Source organism: Ictalurus furcatus, chromosome 6 (genome assembly GCF_023375685.1).
Source record: "Ictalurus furcatus strain D&B chromosome 6, Billie_1.0, whole genome shotgun sequence".
In the NCBI taxonomy this organism is placed as follows: Eukaryota; Metazoa; Chordata; class Actinopteri; order Siluriformes; family Ictaluridae; genus Ictalurus; species Ictalurus furcatus.
This window is the reverse complement of record NC_071260.1, coordinates 20,059,507-20,081,960: the sequence shown is the minus strand read 5'-3', so window position 1 is coordinate 20,081,960 and position 22,454 is coordinate 20,059,507. Positions and strand designations below refer to the sequence as shown.

At 37.6% G+C, this 22,454-nt stretch overlaps 1 protein-coding gene across 1 annotated transcript in view; it reads right to left on the bottom strand.

Annotated features, from left to right (window-relative positions):
- myo3b (myosin IIIB) overlaps positions 1-18,934 on the bottom strand; it is an 83,571-nt gene extending 64,637 nt beyond the window's left edge. Inside the window, exons 1-8 of the mRNA XM_053627894.1 lie at positions 18,736-18,934; positions 17,594-17,728; positions 16,964-17,068; positions 15,853-15,952; positions 13,753-13,829; positions 12,962-13,107; positions 5,244-5,309; positions 2,546-2,713 (exon numbers count right to left, since the gene is read on the bottom strand). Of these exons, the coding sequence (XP_053483869.1) occupies positions 2,546-2,713; positions 5,244-5,309; positions 12,962-13,107; positions 13,753-13,829; positions 15,853-15,952; positions 16,964-17,068; positions 17,594-17,728; positions 18,736-18,882 (944 nt within the window). The 5' untranslated portion in view covers positions 18,883-18,934. The remainder of the gene's footprint in view (positions 1-2,545; positions 2,714-5,243; positions 5,310-12,961; positions 13,108-13,752; positions 13,830-15,852; positions 15,953-16,963; positions 17,069-17,593; positions 17,729-18,735) is intronic.
- Between the last annotated feature and the right edge of the window lie 3,520 nt (positions 18,935-22,454).

Below are 22,454 nucleotides of genomic sequence, written 5' to 3'. Positions count from 1 at the left end.
TCTAAAGTGAAAATATCTTGAATATGGCCAAATCTATCTAGTATTACCTATTACAAGATTGCAATAAACCAAGTATAAGTTTATTGATCCTTACCTCTAGAAGTTTTTTTTTTTTTTACTAATTTCAAGTTTTACAAATTTCTTGTTCTATTGACAGATAGTTTTGCTAATCTTAAGCATTTATTTATAGAAATAAGTAAAAATATCTGCTAATAGAATAAGAAAAAAGTCTAGAAATAGTTTAAATACTCTTATACATGGTTCAGAGTAATGTCATAAAAGGAAATAGTAAATAATTTGGACTATATTGAAGATATTTTGCCAACATTTTTCACACTGTGAACAATGCCACCTATTCTTTTACACTATGTCTAAGAACAACAGTCCAAGTTGGAACTTGTGCATTTCCTGAAATTTACAGATATCGTCATTAAACAATTTAAAGGTGCAGTTTATAATGTTTAAAACTATATCGTGACCTATTATTTTATATAATTTCATTAGACACCTAAAGAAAAATAGGATCTGCAATATTGCTGTTCAGTTAATATGGGCAACTTGTTTTCCTATAAAGGTGTCTGTTTACATATTTCTGGCCCTGAAATAAGTTCCACCCAAGCTGGATCAGAGCTGCTCAGTTCTGCACCTTTTCTATAAAAGGCAACTCAGAAGTTGTTTCAAGTCAAGTCAAGTGGTTTTAATGTCATTTCTACCATATACAGCTGGTACAGTACACAGTGAAACAGAACAACATTCCTCCAGGACCATGGTGCTACATAAAACAACACACTATCCACATGACACGACACAGAACTAAATAAGATCTACACATTTCTAAATAAAATGCACTTGCAAACACCACAAGATAGCACATAACTACTAAAACAGGACAATGGGTAGAGTAAGGGACAGTGTAGCACTGACCAGCACACAGTTCTAGTGTGGATGTGTCAGATATAACATGTAGTGCAAAAAGAATAACATTATAATAAAAAATGCTGTAAATGTAAACATAACACACTATGACATAGTATATAGCAGATTAACTTTTATTGCATTTATTGTGGTCGCAGCCAGGTAAAGAGTATAATAGTCACAAAAAAATTTATATATATCAGCTTTTTGTTTAAAAGGGGTGAAAGGGTGTAGGGGGTTATTTAGGGGAATCGTCCATCAACATCTTAATTACATTTGTGATTCACCTCACAGGCACAAGACGGCTCTAAACATTTCAAACCACTCCTTTAAACAATTATTTCGAAAGTGATGTAGAGTATACACAGACACACATGTTTAAAGTATACTTATTTTTGCTATAAGTGCAAAGAATATTTATTTTGCTGTAAGAGGAATCAAAAGAGCAAGTATATATCTGCTGTCCTGTGTAAATCTCATTCGCCGGTGACAATACTCTGTCTCATTGTTCAAAAGCAACGTCATCTACTGCACATTGCCCCTGTGACCTCTGACTACAACCCCAGTACGTGACAGTGTGTGCATCAGTGTGTGCATGTTCTCATCAACTTTTTTTTTTTTTTACCTCCCTAAACTGTTCTCCGACTTCAGTATCTATACTGGGAGAGCAAAGGCTTTTCTTTTACAAGCCTATAATCTTATTAGGTCTTTCTCTGGTTGTCATTCTATCTGTCCGTCGAACACTCTCTGGAAGGATAAAAGCAAAAGTGTCCGGCAAGGAAATAATAGGCATGTTTACTGGGTCTTCAGGTCAGTCTTAACCTGCCTCTTTCAAACTGAAGCAAAAGCGCCTTGTAAAAACATAAGAAAACAAGACTACAGAACTTGACAAAATGAGAGCTTGTTATGGTCCATATATTTATATTTCTTCAGTGATTAAATGAAGATAACATGCAGTATATCAGCTTCCTAAAATAAACGGATAACATAACTATCCTTGATCACACACAACCCACAAATACTGTGTCTAATGCACTCTTCAAAGTAGTACTCTCTATAGTTGTTGATATTAAGCTCACCACTAATTAACTCTCCGGTGGGTGTCTAATGGAAACAGAGGGTAAAGTTATAAACTAGCCTGCTGTAAAATACAATTAGTGCTACCAGTGAGTCTGATTAAAGCAAACAAGCATCCTCACATCTAGACCATATATTTACATTCTCTTCACTCAAACACACAGGACCGGTTTAATATTGACAAGCAGTGCCTCTGAATCATATAGCATTCTGCCCCCTATTGGCTATAAAAAATACAACACCATCTGAAGTACACTCAACGTTCAATATTAAGATCAGATATGAAGAAGACACATAGTGCAGAAGTGTCAAATGAAAAAGACAATAGTTACTAAAGTGGAAAAACGACCCATTTACAATTAAAAGCCATACATTCATCTAATGTGACACTCTGAAGAAAGTCATTTGATTTTGATATCAACTTAATAGTTAGAATGAAAGCATTTAATAATCTGTTCATTTCTCATAAAGGATCTAAAAGAAGGACATGCAAGTGGTATTTCAAGGCATACTGTCTAACTTTTGGGTGATATATGGGGAAGAAAACACATACTTGGTCCTGGTCCTGGTCTTGGTCTTGGAGCCAGCATTCTGTTGGTCCTGTACGAGAGCTGAGAGCTGTTTCCTGAGCGCAGCATCTTTGCCATGAGCCGGCTTAATAAACGGGTGTTCCAGCAGATGGGTGACTGAAGGACGTGCCTCAAAATCTTTTATCAAACACCTGGAACACAAAGAGAAATAACAGTCTAGTAAAGAGAAAATAAAATAAAATATCTAAATGTTGAGATTAATCAGAGAATGTGATATGAAACAGTCCTTGTCATGTTTGCAGAAGCCTGAATGAAATATGAACATTTTAAAAGATGTACTAAGTCACCTGTGCATCCTGCTGTGGCCCGAGTCAGATCTAGACTGGAGCAGGTCAGTGGTTCATAGAACAACTTAAAACACACACTCCCTATATCTTTTGCAGAAACAGTGGTGGGGGGGAGCACGGCACCAGATAAGCTCCTGGACATGTGCTGCTCTCCGTATGTACAATATACAATCATTTCTCACACTAATGGTACAGTGCATATGCTGTTTGAACATCTATGTTGTTACATCCTTACAAATCATGAAAATGTTTATCATATGGAGCAGGAGTTCTCAAAGTTGTGCAGCCTGGGATGCCTTTAACTGTATATAACATAAAAACACACACACCAAAAAAAAACAAAACCTTCATATCCCCTCAGTACAGATGCCCGTTTCTCTTAAAATTCTTTCCACTGAAAGAATGCAGTTTTATGAAAAAAGTGTCCATGTGATTACTGATATAAATACAGGAACTCAAAAATAAATACAATAACGTTGATAATGGTGGTCCATTATTTCCGCCATCATAAAAAATTAATTTAAAAAAAGTTCAGTGCGGACCCCATGGCTAGGACCCCACCTTGAGAAGCATGGATTTAAAGGACATAAATACAATAGAGGAGTAATTTTTTGACTCTAATATATATATAAATATGCAGTGAAATATATTCTAAGCAATATTGCCTTGGTGAAGCCAGCATATTTGGCATGTCTACTGGATCCCAACATTGCCCTACAGTAGCACAATATCAATACTAGAAGGACTGAAGTAAGACAAATCACAGGCATCTAAATCACACTATTTTAATCGACATTGAAATTCAGCCTGATTGCCTGTCACTTCCACCATTTCTGAATGTGCCATTAGAACGTTACAACTCCACCATTAGCGCTGTGGCTTTACCAGCAGGACCGTGCTGATACGAAAGACGAAGCTGTTCCACGGCACAATTACTGACACTGCTGATGCATTTATTAGCCAGGAACAACACAATCCTACAATTAGAAGAGGGAGGTGTCCAATAAACAGCCTGCACCACCTGATAACATTGTCTGCTTTCCTCTAACTAAAGCTCTGTGCACACACATTGACTGATCCCCATTTTTCTGTAATTTATGGGTTTAGAGATTGAAGGTGTTATTTATAAAAAGCCTCTTTTGAAGAAGAATTGCATTTGACAAAAGACCACAACAGACAATGTCTTGTTTCTCAAGCGACTGCAAAATTTTTTACCTTCTATAGATAACTGTGCACATAACTCTCTAAGCATTTTTTGTTGTTGATTTCCTTGGAATTGAAAAATAAATAAATAAATAATAATAGGAGAACCTTTCAAAACCAATGTGTATGAACACAAAAGACAATGTTTTGCATATTCTCCTGCATGACTCTTAAGGTTCATAAACCTGTTAAAGCAGTGAAATGCGAGACTGCCCAGAAAAAAAGAAAATACAAATTAATGAGTCAATTTTGTTCTGCTGTGCACACAAGCCCTTTTTTTTTTTTTTTTAAATAAAAGACTTCCACTCTAATAATGTTAATGTTCCACTCTAATAATGAGTTCAGTTTTTTAAATTTCTTTGTGAAACCACACATATACTCCCCGTCCCCCCTCCCACCACACACACACACACACACACACACACACACAGCACAACAAGGATTACTTGCAAAATATAAGAGAACACTTATTAGTCTTCCTACTCTACTCACCATTTCTCTTTATGTGCAAACTCTGACTAGAATTAACTCGTATATTTGGCAAGACCACTGTGGATGCAGGCCGTGCCTGAATGTTTTAGACATACAGTAATATTCATAACTCTTCTTGCCGTGATATATGGTGAAAACTGTCAAATCGTTCTACCATGAAAATGGTTTACATTTATAACACAGCTTTACACACCAGGGATACTAATAATGGAGAAAATACTATAATCCCGCCTTGCTGCCAACTCATGAATGGATTCATTTGACATTTGCATTTAGCCATTTGGCAGATGATTTTATCCGAAATAAATTAGAAATGAGGCAATACATCCTGTATTTAAATGTTGGATGAACACTGAAGCTCTATATACTGTAAGTGCACCATGTATAATTATATTATCTTCATAAAGCAGTACACTTCTATCTTTCTGATAACTTGGGTTCAATTGTAAATTTGCATTTGGCTTATTACTTGAGGAAAACTTTCACCGAAAAATAAGAAAAAAAGAATAATAGCCACCAAAGAAAGAATTTTGTCTTCTGAAAGCAAGGCTCCCAAACAATATTAAAAAATCTAACTCCTTCTAACTTAGTCTGTAGTTCTCTAAAACCTCTCAAGCACTCAGAAGAGCTGCAATGAAGGGAGTATAGGTATATTGGAGAGGTCACATAGAGTACTCACTGAGCAATGAAGTGACTGAAACTTCTGCACCACTGATCCGGATGGCGAAGTGTAGGGGATGGATTTCTGCATGCAACAAGCAAACACACAGAGAGAGAGAGAGAGAGAGAGAGAGAGAGAGAGAGAGAGAGAGATAAATAACAGTGCAGCCATATTACCAAATTTTCTCTCTATACAAGTATAACTCAAAAAGTTATGTAAATTTAAATGGAACAGGAAAAGACTAAGAAATTATTCAGTGAAGGTGCCATGAGGCTACAGTCTAGACAAAATATAGCCCCTAGGTGACATACTGATTAAGAATTCCCAAAAAGAAATTACATTTCATCATGGCCTCATTTTTACAGTACTGTACAATATGACATTCTACTATATCTTTAGCAGGCTTCACAGAATCATACTATAACTATATCTATCTATACATCTATAGATCTCTATCTATCTATCTATCTATATACACACACACACATATATTAGATAGATAGATAGATAGACAGAAAATGTTCACCATCAATTCTGACTGGTCAGTGGGTGTTTAGTTTTCTATAATTAAAACTCTGACAGCAGGTCCAGCTCTATGGTTTACATATATTAATCACTCATCTTGTTTCTGTAGTATTTGTTCATTCATGGGGCAGATGAATGGCCGATGCGCCACATAATGTAAAATGACCAATAGACAGTTTTAAGTAACATATCTAATTGTTGATATGGTGATGGTTTCTTTAAGGAGACATTTATTCAACATTTATGGAAGGAGTCCAGTATCAGCACTTTGTAAGAGTCATTACATTTTATGCCATAACAAGTCTTCAAGACTTTGCTCTTTCCGGTTATTGATTGACTGATTGATTGATTGATTGATTGAGAATGTGAGCAAGTGAGTGAATTCATAGATGCTATAACAGGTAATAACAGGAACTAAACTGTCTTGTGGACATGCTGCAATATTTCTAACTATAAATGATTTAAAGCATGATGTGTTGGTCATTAATAAATTCAAATTTGTAAGCGTGGTCAAACTGCTACAGTACAAGATATTTAACACTCTGTGATATGCTGTATTGAACAATATACAACCATAAATATTGTTCACTAAAACAATATGAAACTGTTTTTCATTTTTAATCTTGTCTAGGCCTTCTTTTTCCTTCTGTAAAGATCAGATTGAGTAAGGAGCCAGGTTACCAAACACAGTCGTAAAAAGAGTCAGTCTGTCTAAATGCTTAAAATGTTGCTAGCTAAATGAGATTTCTACACACAGAGAATGTCAGGCTTTGAAACAGTCCATGAAATGGACATGAAGGCTAATCTATTCAGATTGCAATCATAATATCCACAATGCACCTGCACCCCAGCCGGGATGGAAATTTTCATTTCTGAAGGACCTTAACCCTCTGGGGCCTGAGGGGTTTTTTTGGGCCCTGGAGAAGTTTTCACATGCCTTGACATTTGTGGTGGGTTTTTTTCAGCTGCTTATAAACATTAAATGGTAAATGGCGCACTTATATAGCGCTTTACACTGGTTCTCATTCACCCACACACCAATGGTAGTAGAGTTGCCATGCAAGGCGCTAACTTGCTATCGGGAGCAACTTGGGGTTCAGTGTCTTGCCCAAGGACACTTTGGCATGTGGAGTCATGTTGGCCGGGAATCGAACCACCAACCCTACAATTAGTGGACAACCCGCTCTACCACCTGAGCCACAGCCATTAACAGCTAAAGTCTTATTACACTGTATTCAGCACAAACAGGGCAATAATAATATGTAATTAGCATATGTACATGTTTGTATTTTTGAGAAAACAATGTTTGAGTGCTTTTGGAAAAAGCTAAAAATTTTAAGTAAGTGAAATAAGGGCATGTAACACATACTAAACATTTGTTCACAAGACTTTGAGAACTGGATCTTGTAGCCTAGAGTTTTTGCTACACAATGATGTGAAATCCATCCTGATCACTCATTCATACAAAACAATATAGTCATTTAACTTTCGTAAGACACTTTTAGTGTCAGAAAGACTGCATGTGAGGAGGCATGAATCATCATGAATATTGATGTGATTCACATCCTGAGGAGACAAAGACCCCTCCCCTGGGCCGATCACTGAGGAATGTGACTGTGGGAACTAGAAGAATGAATGTGAGGAGACTTAATGATTGAATGTATTGTTTGCAGCTTATTTCACAAAATCAAGTTTAAGTTATAAGAAGTAATCTGACACTACATTTTCTTTACTTAAAAACTTTAGACCTACACTACCATGTGAAAGTTTTAGATCGGTAAGATTTTTTAAAAATGTTTTTAAAAGAAGTCACTTCTGCTCACCAAGGCTGATCCAAAATACAGCAAAAACAGCCAGGAGAAACTGTGAATCTCATAAGTTTCACACAGATTACATTGCAGGAGAATATTTGTTTTAAATGTGTAATTGTTGTATTTAAAAGTAAACATTTCATGCTTTCTTTAGACATATGTTTCATGTTTGTGTGATAAGTATTCGCCAAGTTTCAGTCCATTTTTAGGACGTGTTTCAGAAAGATTCTTGCAGTGACAGAGACAGCTGAAAGCGCCACCCTATATATTTTCTTTATTTTACAAAAAGCACAAGGTTTTATTGTTATTGTGAGCATAGACAAATAAAAGTAGAACCTTTATAGTTTCTAATGACGTCTTACACTTCTCTGTATGGCCAAAAAATGACAGAGTATTGTAACCGGGTGCAAGATGTAGCTTGGTAAAGTTTATAGAAGTTGAGTTAGATTTTAAGTTTGTAGTTTTCAGAACTATATATAGTAGAAAAAAGTGAAGGGTTTTCCTAGGCTGCCACACATGCATCTAGAAGAGGAGTTTAACTCCTACAATTCTAAGAGATTTAATGAATCATATCCGGTTGATGTTGATTTAAATCAGGAATGTGGCACAGTGCCACAGAAACATAATTAGAATGATGTTGGAAGCAGAGCAGTAAGTGCTTAAGTACTAGAGGCTGACTTTGGGTGTGGGCCAGGCCTGAAGCGCTCCAGTGGAAGATGACAAATGAGCCGAGGCTCTCCGTGTCTGTCACCCAGCATCTGCCACAGTGTGGCCAAGTTACGAGAGCAAATAATTCTCCTGTCAGCAGCCTGAGCATGGCTCCATCCATCAGCAGACAAACACTCAGGGGCAAGCCAGGTACTGTACAGGCTCTGCTGGACTCTGGTGTTGCATACAAACTCTAACAGAATGTGGACTGGAAGCATGAAGAGTGACAGTACAAGCTCCCGCAATGATGACTGGGTAATGAGTCACTCAATGCCAATGTGTCCTTCAGCATGACACTTCAGCATGAAAATAAAAGTGAATCTCATGAACTCTGGACCAGGACGAAGCAAGCAGTACGGCTGAAATGTTGGAGGACTGTGAGAAAATAAAAACCGACAACGCATCATTAATCTGTATCTGAGACTAATGAGACCTCGAGGACTCAAAAGATTGACATTTCTGGATACTATGTCAACATGCTTAATTGACAGACAGAGATCAAATCCCTTATTTTTCTACCACCACATTTCCCATATATACGTGTTATTCAAAACCTCGTTCTACTTTAACACTGATTGAAGTCTTGACGAGATCCAGGGTGCTGTACAGGTTTAAGAGAAGACACACTGCTTAAAGACACATCCTCTCTCTCTCTCTTTCATCATAAACTATCCGTGAGAACAAAGTAGTCAGGCAAATATAAACGAAAACCCCCGTTAAGCACCGTTTTCCTTTTTTTTCTACCAGTAATCTGTCGTCCTCGGCTGCTCTAAGTCGCCCCGTCCTTTGATAGAAATGCAGACAGACAGTCCTCTCTGAAGAGCAGATCAAAGGAGAATAACTGACTCCTTCAACGCAAACTATAATGCAAGCCCGCAGCGATGCTCTCGCCTTGATGTTGCGTTGCCACGGCGAGCCGCTTCTACATAACAAAGTGAAGCGTGGCTGATGGCACTGCTCAACATCCTTATTGTGCTGCGTAAATTCTGCCAAGGCTTCTCCCCTCACTGCCTGTTTGTGAGACAGCGTGTAAACAGGAGCGGTTTGTTCTAACCAAGGTGCAGAGCTGCTAAATGCATGTCAGAGAGCATGGTGCCAAACACTGATGCCGTCAGCAATGGGGCTCAAAACATCAGTTAGTTACACTCGGGATGACAAGCTGAAGACACAAAAAAAAAAACCCACACAGATACCACACAAATATTCCCACATACACAGTTGAGACAGTACGCTAACAGACATGGATGAAACAAACATGAAAGCCATTACACGTTTACAAGGAATATGAATGAAACAGAGAAATTTCACACCAAAAGCCTATTTAGTTTTGTGTTACAGGTTTGTATCCTTATTGAAAATGCGTATGGTTATTATTATTATTATTTTTTTTATAAATGACCAGACCTAAACATGTACAGACTGCTCTGTGCTCATCATGCACAGGAAATTCACCTGCTTAATCATAAGGATGCTTTCCAGCTAAACCCCCCCCCCCTCCCCCGCCCCACACACACACACACACACACACACACACACACTTTACCAGTCTGCAAACTCAAAGCTCTTGCATGCATAAAAACTTAGATATAATACATCAAGACTGAGACATTTACACAATAATTTGTGCAATACAGCTACCGGACATGCTTCATATTCACAACAGTATTTCCAGATTTACAATTTATTAATACAAAGTTGTTGTTTTTTTTTTTTTTTTTTTTTTTACAAATAATCAGGCTCATCGTCTATTATTATAAAATGATTATTGAAAATAAATAAATAAATAAATAAATAAATAAGTACTAAAATGGGTTAGAGACAGTCACACAGACACAAAAATAAAACTCAAACAGAAAGTCCAGCGCCGTCCTGAGATGTACAGGACACATGAGCCGGTAGACATTTTGTCAATAGTAATCTGCCACATAAAAAGCGCTGTGCAATTTTTCTGAACACCCAAGCAACCCTGGTGGCTCTTAAGTGATTATTTCTGAGAAAAGCTTTGAGCAGGATACAAACAAAAAATAGATTGTAGGTTGTTGTGCAGAAGGAATGTACCCAACTATGAAGTTTTGTCCAATGACAAAACAGCTTGCAAGCAATATATGAAGCTTTATTCTTTTGTGACATTTTGTATAATCATAATGACTATATTTATATTAATGTTAATATTCGAAATTACGAAAATGAACATAATTTCATTAGTCAGATTTTTGACTACATTTGTAGCAGTAATAAGGAATGTTATTATGGAATATATTACTAATTCACCTGAGCATTCTACAATTTTCAACCTGTCTCCGTTTATCTTATCTAATGCAGTGCGTCTAAATTCTGTTCCTGAAGTTTTCCTGCACATTTGAGAGTTTTACCTGCTCTAACACACCTGGTATTATCCCCACGAAAGGTCTGGTTAGCTGATGAGATGAGGTAGGTGTGGTGAATCAGGGAAAGCACAAAAACTTCTCATGAAGGAGGACTCTAAGACAAAGCCTGGAAAATCCAGAATTAACCTAGGACTCAATATCATCTTTATGTCTGGGCAGGTGATAGTATAGAGGATGCCTACTGCTGCTGCAAATAATGTTTAAATATCATCATGACTACTGCGAATTGCAATTAATTATTCTGTTAAGTTTTTTTTTCTTTATGTCTTAGTCACACCATTACTCTCATTTGACATAAGCATGGCTCTTACAGCATTTATGTCCACCTTTATGGTGAGGAGATGTAAACAGTCAGATGTTTTTAAAGCTTAATATTTCTGCCAGACTGACAGTCTATGTAACAATGTAATAATAAACAAAATAATAAAATTATGAAAGCAAACAGACAAAACAAAAATAAATAAATAAATAAAGCTAAATAGGCGGCAGACAAACACTATATGTTTATATATATATATATATATATATATATATATATATATATATATATATATATATATATATATATATATATATATGTATGTATGTATGTATGTATGTATATGTATGTGTGTTAAAAGCATGCAGAAAAATATAACGTTTGAAAGCATCTGCTGGCTCAATATCTTAAAAGTGCAGAAATGCACAAGTCTTATGATATCTATTAATGCACAACTGTGCATGCCTTTTGACTGAATCTATAATAATAAAAAAGACAGTAAACAGCCTGACAGTGTGATTTAACTGAATGCTATAAAAATCCAGAGAAGGCCTGGTCATATTACTATAAATGACTCTGAATCTCATTTTACAGCAGGACAGGGGAAATGAATAGGGTCATGTAACTGTGGCACGTCAATGAATAGTGTCAGTAACTAATGCATTAGAAATATACATAGTGACATTTTAAAGATTATATTCAGTCAGTCTGTAACCTTGGTGTAAATCAGTGTACCATAGTCACAGATGTCCTTCATTATGAGGGGAAACACCTCCTACTGACAGACTAAAGTCTCCACACACCCAGTCGTAATATCAGTGTCCGAGGCCTGCCCAGTAAGGGAGTGTGTGTGACTACGACAGATGACATGTTAACAGAATCATTTCACACTTCAGTGCACACGCACACACACCTATTTTATGCAGACATGGCCTTGCTAAAAGTCCCTATTCCACTGATGTGTGTCCCATCCAAGTATCTGTTCTCATTTCAGGAAAAATTAAGAAAGAGAAAGAGGATAAGGAGGGGGCTGGACAGACAGGGGTGGTAGCAAATAAACTTAATATTATGAAGGCCTGAACACTATTCATGATAATGAAATCAAGAACTCAATAATATGTTTAAAAATGTGGTAATGAACAGCTATGAATATACTTTTTACCATCTAGAAAAAGAAACTTACTTGGAACGAATCATATTGCAGATTTTATTTTTAGTAATTTCATTCATGATCATTGCACTTTATTGTCCATCATATTGAGCTTAGTGTTATTCAGACTAACCAGGTTACCAGGACATCTGCTGATAGCCCATTACATCACTGATTTCATTGGCTATCATGGCATCTGCTAGACAGTGCACGTGTTTAGATGTTGTTCAGACTAAAGGTGCGTGTAAGGTTAGCATCACACCAGCAGCTGAGAGCTCTCCTCTCACGTGGGCTTGTTTAGGGACAGATAACATTGTGCCAGAAGCCAGAGTGTCAGCCTCATCTCAATGAGAAAAGAAGAGGCAAATCACATATGCAAATTGCAATCAGAGGGCGCAGGCACACTGCATTCTGTGAGATAATGGTGCGATTGTACAGATGACAAACGGTCAAACGCTTTCACCATCAAAGCATTCAAATAATCATTAATCAGAACAAGGTGTCGGGACAGATTTCCTGATTAGGTAGCGGGAAAAAAGCATAAAAATATCAAGATATATTCATTTGATTCAAGTGAGATTTAATCTCACACACTGAAAATGAAAATCCTTCACAAGCAAAAATAAACAATTATCAAATCTGCTTTTAAACCACCTTAACAACTTTATTAAAAACACATTCCTTAAGATAAAAGGGCTGAGTATTTCCTAATCACCAGTGCTTGGATAGGATCCTCTACCTTCACCAGGGTGTTTTATAAGAACAAGGCTCTCTATCCACACAGCTTTCCACCCATCACTCTATACCTCCTCCCTCTCTGTTTTCCCAACTCATCTTCTCTTTTCTAGACCCCTCTCTCTGTTTGGGTGGGTGCATGGTGCCCTCTGCTGTCTCACCTGGGTATTTTAAACAGAGCTTTTACAGGATGCATCTCAGCCAGTGGTGGATCTCCCTCAGCCAGCTCGATAGCAGTGATGCCTAGAGACCACACATCACAGCGGGCATCATACGAGTAATCAAACTGCTGCTCACATGCAATCACCTGTGGAGAAGATAAGAATAACATTTCAGTCCCACACACAGTATACTGATATTGTGTAATTTCTATTTGCATAAAGTCCAACTATTTAAGTCAATGAGGTCTAATTTAAACTTTACCAAAAATCATTATTGTTTTGTTTCTGAAGAATTGCATCAAATCTTTGGACATCATTATTGGCATATTAAACTGGTGCATTTTCTCATCTAGGCTATAAAAAGCTCATACATCACTGTGACCAATCGTGAAACAGAAGAGCCGCTTCGGCAGACTGAATTCTAATTGGCCTGGAGGCTAGACCCCCTCTAGCCCAATCATCTCGCTTCACTACCAAATAGCACAAGTAAGGGGCAAACCGGCTCTCAGCTATTAACCTTCACACGACCCCCACTGTGCTCACACGCAGAGGCACTCTTGAGAATGCACAAGCACACAGTCTTTGACACAGGGCAATATATTTCAGTCAAAATGGAACTGTACTACTTCAAGCAGTACTTCATTAACCCATAAGTCTGCACAGTGTGTATAATGGCTGGGAGAATGAAATAAAAATTATTCCCCCCAGCCAAAAAATAGAATTGAAATGTGTACTTTATATAAGTACACAGGACAGAAATAGAGAGAGAAAGAGAGAATGGGAAGAGATACCTCAGGAGCCATCCAGAAAGGTGTTCCAACTGACGTGTTTCTGTGCAGCTGTGCACTAGACAGCTGAGCTGACACACCTGCAATACAAACAGTCCCAAACCCATCTTAGAAATCATATTGTGGAAATCTCACTCATATTCCACAGGGAGAATGTGTAATTTATTTCAATGATCCCTCTACCTCTGTTTATCCCCCACCACCATTTAACATTTCTATAAACCATCAAACAAAACTGGCTTTAGTAAGAAGTACACCAATCAAGCAGCCTTTAGAGTAAGTACACCAGTCTAGCATCCTTTAGTAAGTACACCAATCTAGCATCCTTTAGTAAGTACACCCAATCTGGCAGCCTTTAGAGTAAGTACACCAATCCAGCAGCCTTTAGAGTAAGTACAACAATACAGCAACCTTTAAAGTACACCAATCTAGCATCCTTTAGTAAGTACACCAGTCTAGCAGCCTTTAGAGTAAGTGCACCAGTCTAGCAGCCTTTAGAGTAAGTACACCAATCTAGCATCCTTTAATAAGTACACCCAATCCAGCAGCCTTTAGAGTAAGTACACCAATCTAGCATCCTTTAATAAGTACACCCAATCCAGCAGCCTTTAGAGTAAGTACACCAATCTAGCAGCCTTAATAGCAAGTACACCCAATCTAGCAGCCTTAATAGTGAGTACACCCAATGTAGCAGCCTTTAGAGTAAGTACACCAATCTAGCAGCCTTTAGTAAGTATACCCAATCTAGCAGCCTTTAGTAAGTACACTAATCTAGCAGCCTTAATAGTGAGTACACCCAATCTAGCAGCCTTTAGTAAGTACACCAATCTAGCAGCCTTTAGTAAGTACACCAATCTAGCAGCCGTAAGTAAGTACACCAATCTAGCAGCCTTTAGAGTAAGTACACCAATCTAGCAGCCTTTAGGAAGTACACCAATCTAGCAGCCTTAAGTACACCAATCTAGCAGCCTTAAGTAAGTACACCAATCTAGCAGCCTTAAGTAAGTACACCAATCTAGCAGCCAGTCAGGGACTTTAATAAATACCTATAAAACAATTAATTATTGGTATAATGATCAGACGATTTGAAAAGCAACGACTGAAATGAATCGAGGCAAACGTAAATAGTTAAAAAAAAAAAAAAAAAAAAAAAGAATATTATTATTATCAAAAAATAACAGACAAATGGTGTGTAAAAACCTATTCACAATTGAAAACTGATCTGTAAATAATTTAATAGGATGCTTTTTTTTTTTTAAAGGCTGATTTGTAAGGATGATTTGCTCGTAACTCTGACACTTAAAACAGTCAGTCATCAGACACTAAAATCATCATGAGTCGCCAGTTAATGCTAGGCCTACCCCTAACTCTGAACAAAGTTGGTCACATACTGATCAGATGCTTCTAAATTGTATTGTAGCAGACTCAGTGGGAGCATTGTCTTCAGAATTGAAATCATATCATACCACGTGAAAGCCTGAGATTTACACTCCTCTTAGGGATGCAGACAGATGAACATCTTTTAACCAGGGGTGCATAATTTGACTTGGCACAAAGCCATGGCCCAGTGAACTTGTAATCATCATCATCATCATCACTATCATCATCATTGTTTGTAATGAAAAGAAGCAGCTTTGTCTCCCAGCAGGGCTCCATTTCCCACCTCACACACGGACCCAAACACGCCTCGGGCAAGCCAAAGTCATTTCCCCCTCACCCATCACTCTCTGCACTCACACAGACTTCCTCTCAATCATACACAGAGGCACACAGTTCTGTTCAAAGCAATTAAGGCTTAAGCTTGTGTCTGGGTTGGCACTGCCCATATAGAACACACAAGAAGACAAAAGTATCACAAAAATGAACTAAAGCAAAAAAAAAAAAAAAATCTCAATAAAACTGTATTTAGACAGTAGAGAATTTCCTGTCTGCCATTGCTCATCATTATACTGCTAAATATAGGCCCATGTACATTACACTCTGTAGGGACTCTGTAGACCTACAGTATCCAGCCTCTTATAGGCATTCTGTCAGCATGTCTAGGTGAACAGCAACACAACGCTGCAGGCTGCCAGCACAGAGTGAAACACAAACAGCCATTACCAAAATCCACCAGCTTGACTCCTCCTTCTGTGGTGAGCAGGATGTTGTTGCCCTTGACATCGCGATGGATTATTCGGTTGTTGTGCAGATGTTGCAGTCCCTGATGTGAAAAAGAAGAATTGGGAGGAATTGGAAGAGGGCTTAAGACAAGATTGATGGATAGTTGATCTGAACTGTGATCGCACATATTGTGTGACGTGTTTATGCAAAACAGGGTATTTTATTCTTTATTTTTGTGCATTTTGTAGTCAATGTTTATCCAAACCATACCAATGAGGTTTATTTGGAGAGGAGCTGAATAACTATGAATGGCTTAATTAAGTGGGTTTAGCTCTCACCCTCCAATAGTTGTTGTGGTATTAAGGAAAACACTTTGTTTTGTTCATTACTTAGACATGAATGTGCACAGATCCATGTCAGCAATACAAATGTAAATACATGTTGAAGAAACTATTATATCTTACATCCATTTAAATTATTGTCAGTATAACCCTTTATGGTTATACTGGAAACCTTATGTTCCAGTGGAACATAAGGAACCCTATATGAACCCTTTCACATGCATGTAGAGTCCTGATGCCAGAGGAGTTCAAACCATAAATAATAAATAGAGGTCTTGTGACTGGGACTCCAGTCACTTTTTTTAAAATTAATTTCTAAAGGAAAGATGATCCAAATTTTAATTATAATATTACTTAATGATTGTTTTAAGCACATTTAGCAAGGACATTATGTTTAATGTAGGAAAAACATCTGAGTAAGTTTCCACTTTATTAAAAAAACAACAAAAAAAAACCACCACACCTAAAATGGGCTATTCTGCACCAAGTTAAGGAAGAGTTAATGACCACAGAAGGCTTTGTGAGCCACTTGCACAGGGGTTGGTAGCTTAATTTATATTGCTCCTGTCCATGTGATCCCTTTTGCTGTTTCGACAGCTGTCTCCGCCCCCCTTCTACTCTCATGGCAGACTGCTGAGCAAGCCACCTTACCTACCCCTGCCTTGTGCTGCTAGCAGATTAACTTAGCAATGCATGAGTGAGTGAGTGAGTGAGTGAGTGAGTGTGTGAGTGTGTGAGTGTGTGTGTGCGCGCGTGTCTTTCCGTCTTACCAGCAGAGCACCACAGAGGATGTAAGAGATGACAGGCTCCTCCAGACGTCTCCCCCTCATCAGCAAACCCTTTATCAGTTCTGTTACTGAACCCCCATTACACAGCTGAGAGAGAATAAAACGCTCAGTGACTCCCTTATTCATTTCTGCTTCATTATTTATAAGCAGCAGAGAAGCGGCAAACACACCACACTTCAGGAGATATGTTTTACAATCATCTATTACTATTATATCTCCTGGGCCATGAGCTAAAAGACTCAATTCTTCTAAACAACACAATTCAGAGATGGTATTTTATAATTTATTAAACAGTCTTCGAAGAAACTTTTAAGAAACATGTAAGCAAGAACTAAATATTGCAGAACTAAATATTTTTATTCAAATGCTTGTTTCAAATACATGTAAAGATCCTCAAGGGTTCAGTGGATGATTAACCGTCCTAACTTTTTTTTTTTTTTTACTACTCAAATCCGTTTCTGAAATGGAAATCCAAGAGTTCCTCCAGATGGATAAACAAAAAACACTAGATGGGACGACTTTTCCAAATGATTGATAACTGCGGTCTTCATGTTTTTTTGTGGTTATTTGAACAAATTTGATCTCAAGAAGGGGGGAAAAAACATGTCCAACCTCTAGAACCAACCACAGCTGTCCTCCATTGAACTCATCAGCTTTGTAGAACATGCCGAGAAACTTTACCACATTAGGATGGTTGGAAAGGGAGCGCAGGATGTTGTACTCTGCCTCAATCTCCTCATCAACATCCTGAAGAGAGATGACCAAAACATCTCTGCTATCAAAGCCTAAATTATTGATTAAAAACCAGAACCCAGAAATTTTGTAGGTTTTCTTTAGTTATTAAGTCCAGGTGGGTTAATACAAATCACAAAGTTGAATATAGCAATCATTGCATGTATAGAAAGAGAGCAAAGTCAGTCTCTGTTAGAAGAGTAATCAGTGAGAGCAATGTGTAGCGGCTATGGCTTCATTCCCAGTGCACAGCTCTACAGGGTTACAAAGGTTTAGACAGAGATACTGCAGTGCTGACACACACTTGCTAAATGACACACTCCATGAAGGCAGTGAGAGAGAGAGAGAGAGAGAGAGAGAGAAACAAACAAAAAAAACTTATATGCAGAAGATGACAGAATAAAAGTAAAGAGAACTGTATCAAATAAAATAATAAAATCATTTATACAGTTCTGAGCAAAAGCAAAGCAACCTTTTCTTTTTTTGCTTTTGTCATTTCTCATTAAACTTGGCTAGTGACTGTAAAGGTCTTAAAGTCCTTGAGAGTCAGAATTGATCTTACACCGGTCACTGAACAGCAGTTAACAGAGCATAATAAACTCTAATTAAAAACGAATTCAATGTTAATAAAACATTAATTGGAGTATATCCTGGCTCATGTCCTCTCTGACGCTTGAATGAAGTTAGGCTTAAGACTCTTAAAAAATAGAGCTTTTATAAAATAATAAATAAATAAATAAATAAATAGTCATTTTTCACAGCAGCAGGGAGACTGTCATTTAGAAATACGAATATTGTAATTAATTGCCTAAGGCACTTTTCTGAAAGTATCATAATTTTTGTGCTTTTATAAATATTTGGCTCCATTATTAGATTAAGTAATTTATTTTTGTAGACTATATGATTGAAACCATAGTTTTTTAATCATGTTATTTAAAACATGGTGCTACTGTTTACAGGCATTTTGTCAGCAAACCTAAATACTGTCATACACTTTCCTTATCTTCTAAATTATGACTTACATGAATAGGATCCAGAACTTTCACAGCTGCTTGACTTCCATCTTTCTTGTTGGTGACTTTGTAAACTTTGCCATACGTTCCCTCCCCGATAGTCTCCACAACATCCCAGTCATCAGAGGGGTGCTCCAGCCCCTCCAGCCTGATCATGCTGGATTTGTAAGGATATAGCCCATACAGTGATCTCCTGAACACAGCAAAAACCCAGAATCTCATCACAACTCCAATCGCAGTCACATCGTTATTCACAGTGCATAGATTCTCTCGTATTCTGGTCTGGATATTACAACCTCTGTATAACAGTTAGATACAGGAGCGTTCACTGTTATACTGGACAAAGACTGTTTTCAAGAAATATATACTCACAAGGAGAATGAAATTGTGTGTCCATTCATCGCTTCCGATGTGAAATTCTCAACAGTAACCTCAGGTAATCATGGCATACTACAGAAGCTAAACAAAGCGCATCACCCAAGAGAGAAGAACAGAAACCCAGAGGGAGATACAGACTGGACACAGAGAACTTTTCCTTCGCATTAAGAGCTCAGCAATCCTTTCAACACTAATGGATTTAAGGAAGATTACCTCTCCCTTTAAAGTGTAGTGTTTCTTGATCTGAGTCTTGCATCTACTTCCAATCTACACTCATTCCATCCCAAGTTAGACAGAATGTTCTTCCATAATAATGCTCCTAAATGGCAAATGAAAGCTACACCACAAATATGAGTCTGGTGTCTAGAGACTCAGGCCTGTCCTGTCACTAAGGTAATGGTTAGCAGAGCGTACAAAGTGTTAAGCGAGACAGGGCCTTGGGTAGAAGAGGTGGGCACAGGAATTAGCTCCACATGACTTGAGTCAGTATAATACTTATCAAACCTGTGAGAGCAAGTGACAGGCCTCGGACTCGAACCAACGTGACCGATGCTACACAACACATAAAATGTGTTTGCAGATTCCAGATAAACCAGTGATTCATTTTTCTACTGCTGAAGATGCAGCACATTTTGAAACTACGTTCTTGGATGTGTATGATGTATATGTGCGCTGGTACGTGACCTTGCGTTACAGCCGCATTTACTTAGGATGCAGGTTGAAGTGGAGAAGGTAAATGGTGCACGCTCAGCGACTCGGGCAAAATTATGAATCACACCGGAGGACAGAGTGAGTGATGGCGGGTGTTGCACTTTGGGAGATAGATATTTCATACTTCTCATTTATTTGCTGAGAGGGACATGGTAAGTGCAGCCCAACCTATGACGGATGTCTCTAATGGGTCCATTTTTAGCTGGAAACAAACATTTACCAGTTCTCCACAGGCAATCCAGAAAGTACAGTACAGATGGAGGTCTAAAATCATCCTTCTGATCAAAACACTACCAAAATTAAACCTGCTCAGTAGCAAAACTCATTAATTTCCTGGAAATGTAAATGTAAATATATATATATATATATATATATATATATATATATATATATATATATATATATATATATATATACACACACACACACACACACACACACACACACACACTACAAAAAAATACAGACCATTTTGCACTGACAAAAATACAGTCCTCACAAAGCTAGGTTACAGCAGGTATATTTAAACAAGTCAAAGTTGGCTTTTCAATTGAGCCTGAATAATATATTTGGATATATGGCACTAAATTATCACATAAAACACCGCGGCCTCAGTCACCAAGTGTCTCCGACACACTATTGTTTTTGCAAGAGGGTCGTGTTGCTCACAGCATCTGTGTGAGCACACTGACAGGATCATCTGATACCCCAATATTAACTTTCACAAACCCACAAGCAACACTTACCAAGGCCTATAAACCAAAACAACAAAACAACTTTAGTATAACACTGTTTTTCTACAACAATTAAAATTGCTGAAACAGTAAACTATAAACAGGATACTTCTAGTCAAATTAATACTCATTAACCTGTAAACATAAACACGAATCTCATTATCACCATTAGTTTAATGCCAAGCTAAAACAACGCCAGAAAATCTCAAAGTGACTACAACGTAAGTGCATTATACTTCCTCAAATTATAAGCAGTTTATGCAAAAGTTGTATAATATATACTACATAATACGTACTATCATCTTGCTAGTATTTAAAGATAAAAGTAAGGAGGTCCATATAATAACGCATTTCTTTAGCTCACTATAGTTTCACCAGACAAACACACTGTGGATTAGAATAGTTCAGGAGAAAATAATTAAAACCAAAAGAAATACAACAGACCTTATTCCTGTCAGGTTCTTCTCTACAACGTTGCTGAAATGACTGTGTGCATGTCTGTGCGCGCGTGTATCTACGGTGCAAATGTGTCAAGCCTAAATCATGCTAATCAGCTTTCATGAAAGGTTCATTAAAGTGTAATGTGAAATGTGATCATCTTTTAAATATTCAAAGGAGAGATGTAGCCAGTCATAAAGGAGCATAATATGGTACACTCAGGTTACTTGGGGGGGGGGGGGGGGGGGGGGAAGACATACACACACATGCATTCATATGAAATGTTTACAAGAAACACAGGTGCAATAACCATGCTTGATATACAAGTGTAGAAAATATGCCTATATATTAAAACATCCAGAATGCTCTAATAACTGCAAAATCAGCCACACTGAACCGTCACTATAAGATAAAATGCACGCTGTCAATTTTTCGAACATGACGCATTAAAATTCCACTTCACATTACTCTATGACACTACAGTCCAACCAAAGTTTTAATTTGATTGTTAAATTTGCATCAGGATTACTGGTGTTCCATTTTCACCTGCAGCTTTCTGTCTAACTTAAAAAATCAATTGTTCATTTTGTATTGCATCCCATCCACACTGACAAAAACTCAGAGACAGACTAAACCCAGCGGCTCTGCTCCAGCGATAAACAGTGGCCATGTTGCTATGAGCTCAGGTCCATGGAGAATACACATGAATGAAGAACAAGGGGGAAAAGGACCTGGGTGAAAACAAGAGCAGTACACAATGGCACATCACAGCCCAAGCCTCTCCCACAGTAAATATCATTCTCTTTCAGTCAGCATCATTCAGAATTAATCCTTGATGCCTCAACATACTCAGTGACTCAGTATTCAGCTCTGGTCTCATGCTACTGTATGCTCTGTGTCTGTGGTGTGTGATTTAACAGATACGATTGTGTTTATTCAAATGAATATAAAACTAGACACACAGTAGATTGTTAGCACTGAATAAATCATGCATGATAAGTGACTACACATTCAATTCCAGAGTTGTTGGCATCCTTCATGAAAATGGGAAATGATTATGCAACGATGTTTTGAGAATGTGACAAAGTCTCCAGAAGAACTGTGGCTGGTTCTACAAGATGATCAGTAAAATTTACAGCTCGTTTCCTTAGAAAACGGCACAAATTGTACCGGAGACTAATATTTTTAGGATTCCTCCATCAGGAGGAAACCTATTGTTATTGTTAGTATTCTTCTCATTATTATTGTTAGGGGCCAAGCACTGAAGGTGCATAGGCACTTATTGTATCCTTTAGTTTTACTATTCTTCTTCACAACTGCTAGTCTATGGCAGCCCTATGAACCATAAGTAGGAAAATGATGAAATTTGGCACGCTTATAGATATGACCATGAATAGTATGTGGACCACTTATGGGGTCTCTAGGATTGAAAATTCACTTTTCAAATGGTTATAATTATTGAACTAA